The sequence below is a fragment of the Ctenopharyngodon idella genome, chromosome 13, assembly GCF_019924925.1.
Source record: "Ctenopharyngodon idella isolate HZGC_01 chromosome 13, HZGC01, whole genome shotgun sequence".
In the NCBI taxonomy this organism is placed as follows: domain Eukaryota; kingdom Metazoa; phylum Chordata; class Actinopteri; order Cypriniformes; family Xenocyprididae; genus Ctenopharyngodon; species Ctenopharyngodon idella.
The window spans coordinates 24,568,700-24,582,763 of record NC_067232.1 but is presented as its reverse complement, the minus strand read 5'-3'; the positions used below and the strand labels follow the sequence as shown (position 1 = coordinate 24,582,763).

The following is a 14,064-nucleotide window of genomic DNA, read 5'->3' as shown; positions in this document are numbered from 1 at the left end:
GCTGTTCCAAGACCTAATTCCCCACCAGGCTTGGACTTTGTGCACTTGAGGATTTAAAGATCCCAAAAACCTACTTTCCTATACCAACCCTCTTCTTCATGATATCTCAGATCAGCTCAAAACGGTCTTTATTGAGGGCTCCTTACAAAGCCTATACAGTATGGCTGAGCATTCAGGCATACTGCTTAATGTCCAGAGGGGAAGAAAATACAGCAGCCTGTCATCGTGTCTCAAACTCTTTGCTCCACTAAACAATAAATCTTCTTCCCACAGGGCCTGACATGCAGTTTAGTTCCTGTCAGGCCTGATAGCAGTAGTATTTTATATTGTAATTTAGCAGACACTTTCGACTGAAAGTTTACCTGCTACAGGGAAACTCTCCCTGTTGTATCTTCCATGTACGAATCCATACGAACTGAATCCAGTAAAATCTCCTTGAGAGTGTGTTGAATATTTTCATGCTACCTTGTTCTAGTTTTTCTGATTCTATGTTATTGTTAGCAGTGTTGGGGGTAACGCATTACAAGTAACTTGGGTTACGTAATCCGATTACTTTTTCAAGTAACTAGTAAAGTAACGCAATTACTTTTTCAATTTACAATAAAATATCTAAGTTACTTTTTCACATTTATTGACTGACAGCTCTCCTGTCCTCATGTTGAGAGAGATAAAGTGCAGAGGTGTTGTGTGCGCTGTGTAAACATGATGGTTATTGTAGTTCTAGACTAAATGTGAACATGCATTTACTCATCTCACTTACACGAAAACATTCAGTAGTCCTCAAATGAATAAAAACAGTGAAATGCAATCTCAGAGTTTTACGCAAACATGTAATAATTAACTATATTAAATTACACAAATATACTTTATGTATTTAATCTCACTTTATTAACCAATGTCTTCGCTGCTGACCTTAAGTGATCAAATTCAACCATACTAATAAGCAAAAATTACTTTAGATTATATTTAGAAATAAGAATATTGAACTTCCTTCTCCTGTATTATATTCTTCTTTAATCCAGAATGGCAGCACTGCTGAACGGTTTGTTTGAGCTGTGCCCTCTGCTGTACAGGAGTAAATATGCATTTCCTTCAGCCTGAGGCTTATTCATTTCACTTTTAGTGAGAAAGGGCCTTAACATTTGGGTGAGAAAAAGTAATGCAAAAGTTACATAATGCATTACTTTTCATAAAAAGTAACTAAGTAATGCAATTAGTTACTTTTTTAGGGAGTAACACAATTTTTAATGAATTAGTTTTAAAAGTAACTTTCCCAAAAACTAATTGTTAGTCTGTTTAATGATGTAAAATAACAAACAACTGAATTTAATTCAGTTGGAATTCACAGGATGCCATCACAATAGCCGATTAGGCCTATATTTCTAAAAGAAAATATAGGCTACTTAAAATAACTAAACCACTTGTTTGGTTTTGAACTAGTATTTAAAAAACAACATGGCTACCATTGCTACCAAGCAAGTTTGCTTGTAAACGGACTTTGTAACATAAAACCTCATATTTACTGTGACAACAAGCCCCTGTCTCGCCTATTCCTTTATTTATTTATTTATTTTCTGTTATTCCTTTATATCTTCCTGAGACCCAGAAAGAAAAAAAAAGTTTTTTGAATTCAGTATTTTTTCACGTCATTACATTGTTTAGAGCATAAGAAACAAATGAAAAAAAAAAAAAAAACATTTTTGAAACATTTTATTTTATTCATATGTTATGCTATGTCCTCTACCAGGACTAAGTTGTTTAAAAAATTAAATGACATAAAATGACATGTATAGGCAAAAACAATGGGATTTTTTTTTTTTAATCACCAATCAATTTTTAGGCTTCAGGATTTTTTTTAACCAAACTTTGTATAAAGATGTTTCTCAACTATGTTATGAAAAATATTATGGAATTAATTGATATACCATTTTACTTTATGCAATAAGTGGGTAAAATGGCCATACACGGGTTTTCCCATTCAATACAATGCATGTACACACTGTATCTAATTTGCATATTAATGTGTTCTTGGAGCAAAATGCAATGAAAAAAGAAGTGTAACAATGGGAGTAATAACTGGCAACATTTTCATAATAATATCTAATAATTAATAGAAATATTGATATATAATTCCTTTCCCTATTCACTTGTGTTATCTCCTAAAATGCCTGATAAACATGATTTAAGTCCTGGTGTCCTCTACAGAGGTCATGTGTGAAATCAATGTCCTGTTTCGTAACAGAAAGTCATATTTTGATTTGAAACCCCATAACATTTTCCTGAGATGTTGATTTATAACAAACAATTTGAAAATTAATAATTATGATAATTACAAAATATTATCATATTTCCATAAGAGTGCTAATTTTCATTTTCAGTCATATTTAAAGACCAAGAAGTTGTTGTTGTCTTGGCGAAACCTTTAAAAATTTAGTATCTCTGCAAAGCCCTGAATGTGCTCTTTACAGGACATCCAGACTTTGACATGTATGATATCAGAGAAAATCACTAAAATATAATATCCACTACAGAGGACTGAAGTCTATTCCTGGGTCCCAGGAGGATATTCCTTTAAATTTTTGCTGTTTATCTCCCTCTATCATTTAAGAACTTTAGGTTCCTGCTCTCAGTTTATAACAGGTAACGACCATTAAAGAAAATACCGTCTAAATTATTGGTTAGTTTGACTTCGCTGTTTGAACAGAATATCTCTATACTTTAAACGCAGGGTCAGCTGTTCTTCCCTCACATCAGCGGTAACGCGCCCTGTCCTTCGCGACACATTAATTATTCCCACAGTCTCCAGATATTAATGCGTTTTTCGCGGCGGCCGCTGTTTTAATGCGTTTTCCGAGTTTCTAACAAATAATTCACTCTGTCTCGGGCGCGTGATGCACGGCAAATTGAAAGGTGGCGCGAAAGAGCACTTGAGCCGGCGCGCGCGATCAGGTGCACACACACACACACCTCCAACAAAAGCTACGCACTCAGCTCTGTCTGCCTCGGATTGAATAATTTTAGATGCACGGAAGGAACAGGCGCATAATCTCCTCAACGCGACTGTACGTTCAGCTTCTTTTCCAAGGGAGACACGCAGTGGACTGCCATGAGCTGTCGTGTCCAGTGACCCGCTGGCGATGGGATCTGACCGGCATACTGATACGCTCAGCCAGCAGCGTCAGCACTCGGGAGCGCGACAGACGCAAGAACACCTCGCGCGCCACTTTGGTTTTCGTTAGAGTTGCTCATTTCTTTGCGTTTGTAGTATTTTAATGTTGGTCTCATCGTCGCGCATGCGTTGCTGTGTAGTTGACGTCGCTGAAGCGCTTCTTCAGACTAAGTTTGGGCTACTGCTCGGTCGATGATGAGAGGGATGGTGATCGCTCGGGATCACTGGCGCGCGGGGATCTTGTGTCTCCTCGTGCTCGTGGCTTTGACGGTTGGCCGTAGCCCGCCGGCGAACAGGTAAGACATAACGTGCTTGTGTATCTATATCTGTATGATCAGTCTGACTGCATTCCCTGCAGAGCCATGTTAAACCATCTTTGCTGGTCTTAGCTGGTCTCACAGCCTGGTTTTAGCGCAGTTTTGGTCACTTTTCAGATGGTCAGGATGAAAGCCAGTTGAGGACTAGCTAGGGACTATCTAGAGCAGATTGGTAGACCAGCTAAGACCAGGTCGCCCAGGCTAGAAGACAGTTAAACCAGCTTGGCTTTGCTACAAGACCAGATTTTAGGCTTAAGATGGTTTGTTTCCGCACAGTTGAGTCACAGTTTCTTAAATATCACACTACTCTTCCTCAGTGTAAATGAACCAAGCAACATGTCATACGTCAAAGTCACCGTGGATAAACTACTCAAAGGCTACGACATCCGTCTCAGGCCTGACTTTGGAGGTAAAGATGTTATATTGATTTAAAACATTTTTCCATTCTCACTGATGGATGTGACCATTTTGATGGATCATATGAGACCATGTTAGAGAAGATTGTGGTGTCTGTTTGCTTTGCAGGTCCTCCGGTTGATGTTGGTATGAGTATTGACATCTCTAGTATCGACATGGTGTCGGAAGTGAACATGGTGAGTCCACAGGCTGCTCTGATTGTTTAATAGATGATGGGCTATGAAGCAAGTGGAAATCTCTGTCAAACCAACCTATTAAGGCTACAGTGAATAATGTCTGCTGTTGTAGTCCAGTCAGGGAAGAGCTACAGGCTGTTTCTCTTTCTTTCACAAGCACAGCTGACTGTAAGATTAGAGAGGCATTGTGTTCATTTTGCATTATGATTGTTTTGGCATTGGAGCTGAACTGACATAATCTTTTACTCTGACTCAGCAAAGAAGACCAAAATAAGCATTTTTGTGAGGAACATGCACACAAGACCCCATATACACACACTCACAGGTTGGTGTAGGTTGAAATAATGGATGTTAAAACACAACAGTGATTTTAATGTCACCCTGAAATAAAATAAATTATGATTTTGATGATCACCTAGCGGAATTCGCTTTGACCTGTTTAAATAAGGTCTAAATGCAGCGAATTTTAGCTTTCACTTCTGTAACCGAAGCTGAATGTCTTTTCCCATGTAACGCATCAGCCATGGTCCAATGAAGTGGTGCAGGGATGACAAATTTTGTTGGCCAAAACTCGGAAATGAGTTAACATTTTAGCACTTCCAGCTCCATCGTCCTGAAGTCAATGTTTTTTATTTGAATGGGCTATTGGTGAAATTCTTGAACAAGGTCTGTGGTGAACAATATAAAATACATCAGTAATACTCTCTTGTGATTTTTTTTTTTAAAGCTTTTACTTGTCTTGTAAAAGGCAGTTGCTAACAGGTGTCTGAATGGACTACAGAGGTTGCTGGGGACATTAAATGTCATCAGCCGAACGGATAAACTCATCTATTCACTAGTCCGCTTTCACAGCCTCGTTGTGTTGATAATGGCGCTCTTGCAAACTATTATAACTTGAACTTTCAGGGAAAATGTTTTTTTACAAAGACTGAAAGAGTTGTTGGAAGCTTAGTGATGGTGACTTTGAAGTCATGAGACTGTGGTGTAGTTCGTTTATAGCCTACATTTAGCTTTTGACGTCTGCATTTACTACTTAAAGCACACTTTAAGTACTTCGAAACCACAGCAAAATCTACTAGCCTAACTAATAAAGTTCAAATATTATTAAAGGCAAGTGAACAGTCAGTAATAAAATAAGAACAAATACAGTAATTACAAGCATAGATAAATACAAACCAACAAAGTTCCAAATAAAGTAAGGTGTAACTTGTATTCAGGTACACAAATGTAATAATTAGGCACAGATAACAGCGCATGAGTATCGAATTAAGTTCTCGTTTGCCTCTTCTTGCACTGGAATGGTTTAAAATCACTTGTATGTGTAAATTGGCAACGTTTGCAAATGATAAACTTTCCCTATGATGGTTAAACTTTGCCTGAATCACATGCGTGCCAAATCATGGACCCTGGTCTGTACGGATCACAGATCAACTACAGTCTGTTTAACCCCTAATAAAAATCTTACATACTTCAACTTTAAAGGGGACCTATTATGCCCCTTTTTAAAAAAGATGCAAAATAAGTCTCTGATGTCGAAAGAGTGTGTATGTGAAGTTTTAGCTCAAAATACCCCACAGATCATTTTTTATAGCATGTTAAAATTGCCACTTTTTGGGGGTTAGCAAAGGGGTTAGTTTGTTTGTGTCCCTTTAAATGCAAATGAGCTGGTTCACCCGGCCCCCTTTCAAGAAGAGGGCGGAGCTTCAAGAGCTCATGCTCCAGCATACCAGTGTAGGACAGATTGCCAGAACACGGGCAACAACAAAACAGGACAATCTCACGCACTGAAAATGTCAAAAACTGTCAGTAACGATGTTCAGACTTAAATGTTCCAACCGAAGTCGTTGAAAAGACCCTCGTTTGTGAAGCAGTTTGGCGCAAAATGATTGGCACAAATGTATAAGACCAATTTTCTTTGAGACATTTCCTTCGAAAATTAAATCGAACCACAATGTCCCAAAACACAACTCTTGTAATGCCTCTTTGGCGCAGACATTGGACAACTCCAGCTGCTACAGTGAGGATACAGAAATGTGTCTATGCTAATAGTTATGCAGATCGTCACTGGTTGTAGGCGGGGCTTCTCCCTATAATTACATCATTGTAGGGGAAAATCTGAATCAGCTCGTTTGAAGAGACTGCTTTTTATTTATGGGAATTATAAAAAAGTGAGAGAGTGGATTTTTACCATTATAGGCTGGTTGTTCTCACACACTGCGGACACACATCGGTGTTCAAAAAAGTGAATTTTGCATAACAGGACCCCTTTAAGAACCACTGCTATAGAGGACATTAGTGAGCTTCTCTTGTCCCACTGATGATGGCCCTGGACTGGAGAGTAGTTCCAATCATTGTCTTTTTAAAATGATAAAATACTTTTAAGAATAACAGTAAATTGTGTTCTGAAATAAACTTCCACTCTGAAGACGGATGCACTCTGTGGGATTTCTAGGATACTCAGGTCTAAGGTTGAGGTTGTCACTTTTGTTATGACAAGGTGTCACATTGCTCATGCTGGAAAAAGCTTTTTTTCGTGAATTATGGATAGTGGGCCTGAACAAAAGCCATTTCTGTGGTGATTTGTCATACATAAATTATTTTACTGAGTGGGAGGCCTTTCAGGGAGGACACATGGTGGAGGGAGTTAGTGAAGCACAGCAGAGAGATAGTTAACATTTGCAGCGTCTCCCTCAGGACTCACTCTTTATAGAAATTCTATGTTTCTAGAAATATACTTTTAAAAATAAATTCAACATGTATGTGATCAGGTTAAATGTATGCAGGAATACCACCTGGACCAATTTATGTCAGTTTTCTCCCTTGCGGCAAAGTCAGGGTAAAAGAAACCATCCCAAAAGCTACTGTGGAGTTTGAAGTTATGATTTATGATGTAGAGTTGATTATGGTGGGTGATTTCATTTACTGTTGAAAGGACGAAAGGATCTGGCATATTGTAGAGTGTTCTTATGCTCTGTTTTGAAGTTCTTTATCTAATCAGCTTCTCATGATTGCTTTTAATACTGGTCAGTGGTGAATTTCACCGGAATTAATTTAAATTTGTTTGAATGTGATGTGAGCAAAAGTCAAGTTTGGTGAGATAGTTGCTGTCATTTTTGTACAGTATCTGCAGAGACAAGCATTAAAAAGATTAAGTTACATCAAAATCTGATTTTTAGGTAAGTAGGCAGGGAAAAAAATGTGATTCATGTGGCAACTCTATCTATGTGGTATATAAATTGATTTTATTCAACTTAATATTATTTAAAATCATTGAATCAACCTAAACACATTAGGTTACACCTACATAGCTAAATTTAGGTTCTATCAGGTAGAAATAAAAATAGCAGGTTACCACTTTAACAAAGTACATATCGCTTGTCGATTTAAAAAAAAAAATCTAATTATTGGTTGATATTGAATATATTGGCAGATATAATTGTGCATGCTCCTTTTCTTCATTTTTACATCTAGATTACCTTGCATGTAATGCACACTTAATCTAGAAACACTAATATTGTTTTTCATTCTGAATATTAGAATGTGATGCCTGAATTTACTTGTAATATTTAAAACTCTTAATTTATTTCTAGCTCGTTTTAAAATTTTTGTTTGACATTATAAATATAAGGATATCATTTTAATAACTGTGACTTATTGGTTATGGACCATTCAATGAAAGTAATTATCAGCTTATTGCTATCGGCCATAATTTTAATATCAGAGCATCCCAAGTGCTTTTAGAAAATCAGATATTGAACTGCATTTGTCCCCAAGTAAACTCTCTCATCCTATTTTCTCCTCTTTGTTTGTCTGAAATAAACAGACACATAGACTCCGACGTGATTTTCATAACACTTCAGGATTGAAGCGGCAGATATCGACAGATGTGTTTTCTGTTTCTTTGCTTTTTATAGCACAGAAAATCACAGGTTCAGAGAGCACTGCGGAAGGTGATTTGGCGGAGGAGTGAGAAAACCCGAATTTAAATAGCCAATTTAGAAACGGCAATAAACTAAAAGATAATCTACCTTGGCTCCCCTAAGAATATTGCAGAAGGTCAGCTGTTCTCAGTGCTGTCACAGCTTCATAGCCAGCTTTTATACGCTTCTGCATTGATTGTTAATGTACACTGCTGGTTACCTCAGTTGCCCTCGCTCACCACATCGTGACTGCAGTGTGAGGATACATGTTAAGTTTGCAGTAAAAGACACTTGATGTGAGAAGTGGACTCTTGGCTGCAGCATAATGCTGATGTTTTTACTAACAACTGTTGTGGACTTCAGCAACAGACACTCTGTTTACTTTATCAGTTTTGTTGTAAACGATTAATCAGTTTATTCCAAAGAAACAAAATGGGTGTTTATATTGTTAATCAGGTTATTTTAAAGAAAAATTGGGTGTTCATAATAACAAATATATAATCTTCCTCTGAAATGACTTTCCTTTTCTGCTGACGTCACTTAGGCCATGCAAGCTAATGTTATATACGGATAATGTTAACCAATATATGTAGGCAGGACTTGACATTGGATAATGTTAAATAATTTATGTATTATATATATATATATATATATATATATATATGTATATATATAAAAAATATATTAGATAATGTTAACCAATATATGTAGGCAGGATCCAAATGCAGGTGGATTTCAGCAGTGGTGTGTAACGCAGTCACTCCTACTAGCCACTTTAGCAGGTTGAATTTTATATATAATATACATATACCGGGGTGTAACGATACATGTATTCGTCCCGAACCGTACGGTACAGACGTCACGGTTTGGTTCATGCAGTTAGACGACGAATACAGTCAGTCACAGGCGATCCACACTCCAATCCAGAAGGGGGCGTGTGTGGTAATACAAAGCTGTTTGCTAACTGCGACAACAGGAAAAGAGCAAAAGAAGACCAAAACAAAGTCCACAAGATACTACTGTCTGTTCAAAATGAATGAAAAGAAACCTAGATTTGTTCCTTTGTCCGGTAAAACTTAAATTTTTCCAATTCTCACTATGAAATATTTGCTTATTAGTATGCATGTTACTGGGATATTGGCTGTTTATTAGTATTTATAAAGCAGATATAAATGCCTTATTCTGGATGACCATATTCTACATCCCATTGTACTACCCAATAACTAAACTCAAAACCACTACCTTACTAACTATTAATAAGCAGTAATTAGGGGTTTATTGAGGCAAAAGTTGTAGTTAATAGTTAGTTAATAGTGAGAATTGGACCCTAAACTAAAGTGTGACCATTTTCCTATTGTACCAAAATTGTACCGAACCAAAACCGAGGTACGTACCGAACCATGACTTCTGTATACTGTTACACCCCAACATATGCATATTGCAATTGTAGTCTTTTAAAAAGGCATCTGAAATAATAAACTAAGTCCAGTGTAGTGTTGTCAAAAATATAGTTTTTTCGATACATATCGATACTGAAATATCTGAAACGCTTTCAATACTAATTTTCTGCAGAATAGATACACGATACCAGCTGCGCTTTCTCACTTTCTCATCTCTCTGACAGCAAGTTGATACACAAACCCTCCTCCCCTCACTCACTTGTTTCATTTGCTCCGGATGAATATTGTTGAGGTTACAGGGCTTGAATTTTGGCATGGGATTGCGCAGATTGTGCATAATTTTACTCATTCCCACAGATTTTGTGCTCACACCCAAAGTGCGCACACATAAAGCCACTTCTCAATACCAAATTGAGTTCTTTTTCGCTGCTTATTGTGCTTAAACAGTCAAATACACACTAAATAATGTCAAAATGCTGGTCTTGGTGAGTATTCACGTAAAATTCAGTTTAAAGTGAACATTAACCGTTGAGAAATAAAACGCATGTGTAACAGTATATTGGATTCGTGCGTCAGGTCTTAAAGTGACAGCAGCCTAATATACCTGCTGACAAATTATGAAATAATATTAAAAATATCTATATGGCAGTTTTTCCCCATGGTATTGATGTCAAAATTGTGTCCAGTGAAAATGCTGAGTGGCTAGTAACTTTGGAAAACCACTACCCACAGTGGCTGGTGAGCAAAAAAGTTAATGTCAAGCCCTGTATGTAGGCATTGATTCAGTAAACTTGCATTTAGTTTAGCTTCATTCTGGTTTGGGCTGTGCCTGTGCAATCATATATCAATATGCATTTCTTTTTCCCACAATGCTGCGTTTATACTTCAGGTCCTGTGTTGATTCATATAATTTCCTAAGGTTCAATTAATGAAAAACCAGTTTGTCTAAATAAACAAAGTCTAAATTCATACTGACTTTAATGCTGCAGCAAGCTGAACCAAACCAAATCAGATTGTTTTCCAGTGATTTTTCTTCCCTGCTTTCCTTGTCCTTGACCTCATAGTTTCATTTCTTTTTCAATCTTTGTTCTTCTATTCGCTACTTTTAATCCTGTTGTGTCCCTCTCAAGTGAGTGTCTCTCTCAGCCTCTATTCTTCTGTTCCTCTGTGAAGTCTTCAGTGTGATGCGCACAGAGAAATGAGATCATTTTAGACCGCACTGTGAGATAGGGTGTGTGACTGTGATAGGTTTGGCCTCCATTTTTGTGTATATGTGTGTGATGTTGCGTTTGCTTAAGCATTTGTGTTTTTGTTTTGTGTGTGTCATGGGGCTTTGTGAAGAAGTTGAGGTGCTGGAGTGATGGTTTTAAGCGGTTGTCAGGGGCAACAGCTGCTTCTAATAATAGAAGCTGAAGGAGGCATTTGTCCTAAGCGAACCTGAGGCACACCCATCCTGTCTCTCTTTCACATTTCTCTCGCTTTCTGATTCGGTATTCGGTTTCTTTGCTTTTTTGCCGCACTCACATAAATACACTGAAATGTTGTCATCTTCATGGGACGGCACACTTCATGTCTGAAGAGTAGTTTTGGATTTTATGAGGAAAAAAATGCCCTTGATCTTTTGAAATAAAAGAATTCATGGTATTTTAAAAATATGTAAGTCACAAATACATCACCATGTTGGGTTTGAAACGGACAAACCCAGCAATTGGGTTGTTTCAACCCAGTGGTTGGGTTAAATGTTTGCCCAACCTGCTGGTTAGTTTTATTTAACTCAACTATTGTTTAACAATTACTGTATTGCTTGCTTAAAATGACCCCAAAGTATGTTGGATATTAACATTTATTAATATGTTTAATAGATGAACATTTATTAATACGTTTAATGAATAAATTGCTTATTAATAAATGTTCACTTTTTGATTATTATCGTTGTCTCTAGTAATTATGTGTCTGATTTTTAATTTCCAACCTATTTTGGGTTAATTTTAAGCCAGCCATATAGTAATTTTTAAACAATATTTGGGTTAAATAAAACTGCCCAGCATGTTGGCCAAACATTTAACTAATAAAACAACCCAATCACTGGGTCTGTCCATTTTCAACCCAACTTGGGTTGTTTTTAACCCAGCATTTTTTAGAGTGATGGTATTATGTTTCAGAACTCAAAACCATCCTCAATTTAAAAAAAGACCATGTCATTATAATTATTATTAATTATAATTATTAAAAATATTGTTTTTTACATTTTATTTTTGAATAATAATAATTAACAATGAATTCATAAATTAAAATGTAAAACAAATTAATAATGATATGAATAATAATCATAATTATTATTAGTTTAGTAGTAGTACACAGCTGGTCATGTGATGTCCACATGGTGGTCTCCATATATGGGACAATCTTCTTCATGTAGAGTAAAACAGCTTTTTCTAGCCTACTGTTCTTCCCTTCCATTTGGCCTAAAACACTGTGTTCATGGTCATCCATTTTGAAATGTTGACTGCAAACACAGATGTTTTTCAGATTTTCTGTTGCGGCGTTCTCTCCATATTTAGGATTCTTTGTGGCCTTTAGCCACTGCCTACAACTCGCTGGATCCTTCACTGTTAACCAAAACTAACTCACTCCCGCTAAACATTCACTCTTTGAATTCTTACACCTGGGAGCAATATGAGTCAACATTAAAAGTTTGCTAATAAGTATTCCTACTAAAGCAAGGTGGTATTTGATTCTGGTAAGTGTTTCAATTTCAGATTGGTGGGAGTGACCTTGGATGGCAACATGCCAAGTGCATTATGGGTGTTGAAGTTTTCCTACCTATTTGGTAAAAGGGAAGACAACAGCCTTTTTCCTTTGTTTTCTCTAGTTAGGTAACATCGATTTCAGTTTTTTTCACCTTTTACTAAATACCAAGTTTTATTGAAAGCCCATTTTGCCAGTGTACCCCTTTAATACTGACAGAAGAATTAATAATAAGTGTAAAATATGGGAAAAGCTGCATGTATCATCTGTCCGTCCTGAAGGATCACAAAGTTAGAAAAGAACACCTGTTATTTTTAACAAGATCACAGTAGCAGTAGCACTCAGTAGCATTTACAGTTTACAGTTAAAGGGTTAGTTCACTAAAAACGAAAATTCTGTCATTAATTACTCACCCTCATGTCGTTCTACACCCGTAAGACTTTCGTTCATCTTCAGAACACAAATTAAGATATTTTTGATAAAATCCGATGGCTCAGTGAGGCCTCCATTGCCAGCAAGATAAATTAACTTTTCAATTTCCAGAAAGGTACTAAAGACATATTTAAAACAGTTCATGTGACTACAATGGTTCAACCTTAATGTTAAGAAGCGACGAGAATACTTTTTGTGCGCCAAAAAAACAAAATAACGACTTTATTCAACAATTTCTAGTGATGGACGATTTAAAAACACTGCTTCTTTAAGCTTCGAAGCTTTACGAATCTTGTTTCGAATCAGTGGTTCGGAGCGTGTATCAAACTGCCAAAGTCACGCCCCCCAGTGGTGAACCATTGAAATTTCAAAATGTTTCAAAACACTTATGATGTAATGAAGCCTCGTTTTCTGAAATCATGTGACTTTGGCAGTTTGATACATGCTCCGAAACCACTGATTCGAACCACAAAATGTATTCTCGTCGCTTCATAACATTAAGGTTAAACCACTGTAGTCACATGAACCGTTTTAAATATGTTTTTAGTAGCTTTCTGGGCATTTGAAAGAGTTAATTATCTTGCTGTCAATGCAGGCCTCACTGAGCCATCGGGTTTTATCAAAAATATCTTAATTTGTGTTCTGAAGAGGAATTAATGACAGAATTCATTTTTGGGTGAACTAATCCTTTAAGGTCATGACATGCATCCATACAGTATATCATCTCAGAAAGGCATGAGATGCATGTTATGAAGTGATTGCATAGGCATTTTTTAACTGGGCTGGATGGTGTGTGTGTGTGTGTGTGTGTGTGTGTGCTCTGAGAAGAATCTTAACCGAGTCTTTGCAGTCCAGATGAGTCTGGAGAAGCAGTAATGCTGGGACAGAATCTACCTACACCCTTCAGTAGAGCATCTGAAACATTTTATAACATCACACATATGAAGAATAATTGATCAAAATTATGTTCAATTTTCCTCACTTCTTTTTCTTTCATTACTGAAAAATGTTGCATATTCCATTGGTTAATATTGACAGGATCAAATTTACTGCATTGCAGCAAACAAGCTTGCTAAGAATAGAAACATGACTGTTACTATCCTAAAACACAAGGGCAAATATCCAGATCTGCTGCACTATTCAAATGCTTATGAAAACGATGAAAGAAATTAAAATGCTTAATTGATTGTATCCTCAAATTTTTTTTTTTTTTTTTTTTGCTACAGCAGGATAGATAAACTCTTTAATTTGTTGTGTTATGTGTTTACACAGTTTGTATCTTATCCTGTTGGACTTAAGCACTAATTTCATGCTTTTCAACTAACCTAAAACTGTGGGTGATGCAGCTGTCCTGTTTTGGTCACAGCAATAATGACAGCATGGACAGGTACAAGGAAAATATTTAAGGGTAAAAAGTGAATTTTACAATTTTTTCTAAATCTCCACTGTATGATTTATTAGATGTGAGATGAAAGTGATGATAGG

At 36.6% G+C, this 14,064-nt stretch overlaps 1 protein-coding gene across 5 annotated transcripts in view; it reads left to right on the top strand.

Moving 5' to 3' along the window:
* Positions 1-2,669: 2,669 nt before the first annotated feature.
* Positions 2,670-14,064, top strand: part of gabrb1 (gamma-aminobutyric acid type A receptor subunit beta1) — a 30,282-nt gene continuing 18,887 nt past the window's right edge. For 4 of the 5 annotated variants that reach the window (XR_007933081.1, XR_007933079.1, XR_007933080.1 and 1 more), the window contains exons 1-3: positions 2,670-3,465; positions 3,804-3,895; positions 4,012-4,079. Coding sequence is in view for 1 of the 5 variants with exons in the window: in XM_051916150.1 (XP_051772110.1) it covers positions 3,362-3,465; positions 3,804-3,895; positions 4,012-4,079 (264 nt within the window). In the remaining 4 variants the exon portion in view is untranslated. The remainder of the gene's footprint in view (positions 3,466-3,803; positions 3,896-4,011; positions 4,080-14,064) is intronic. The other variant, XM_051916151.1, reaches the window with a different exon arrangement.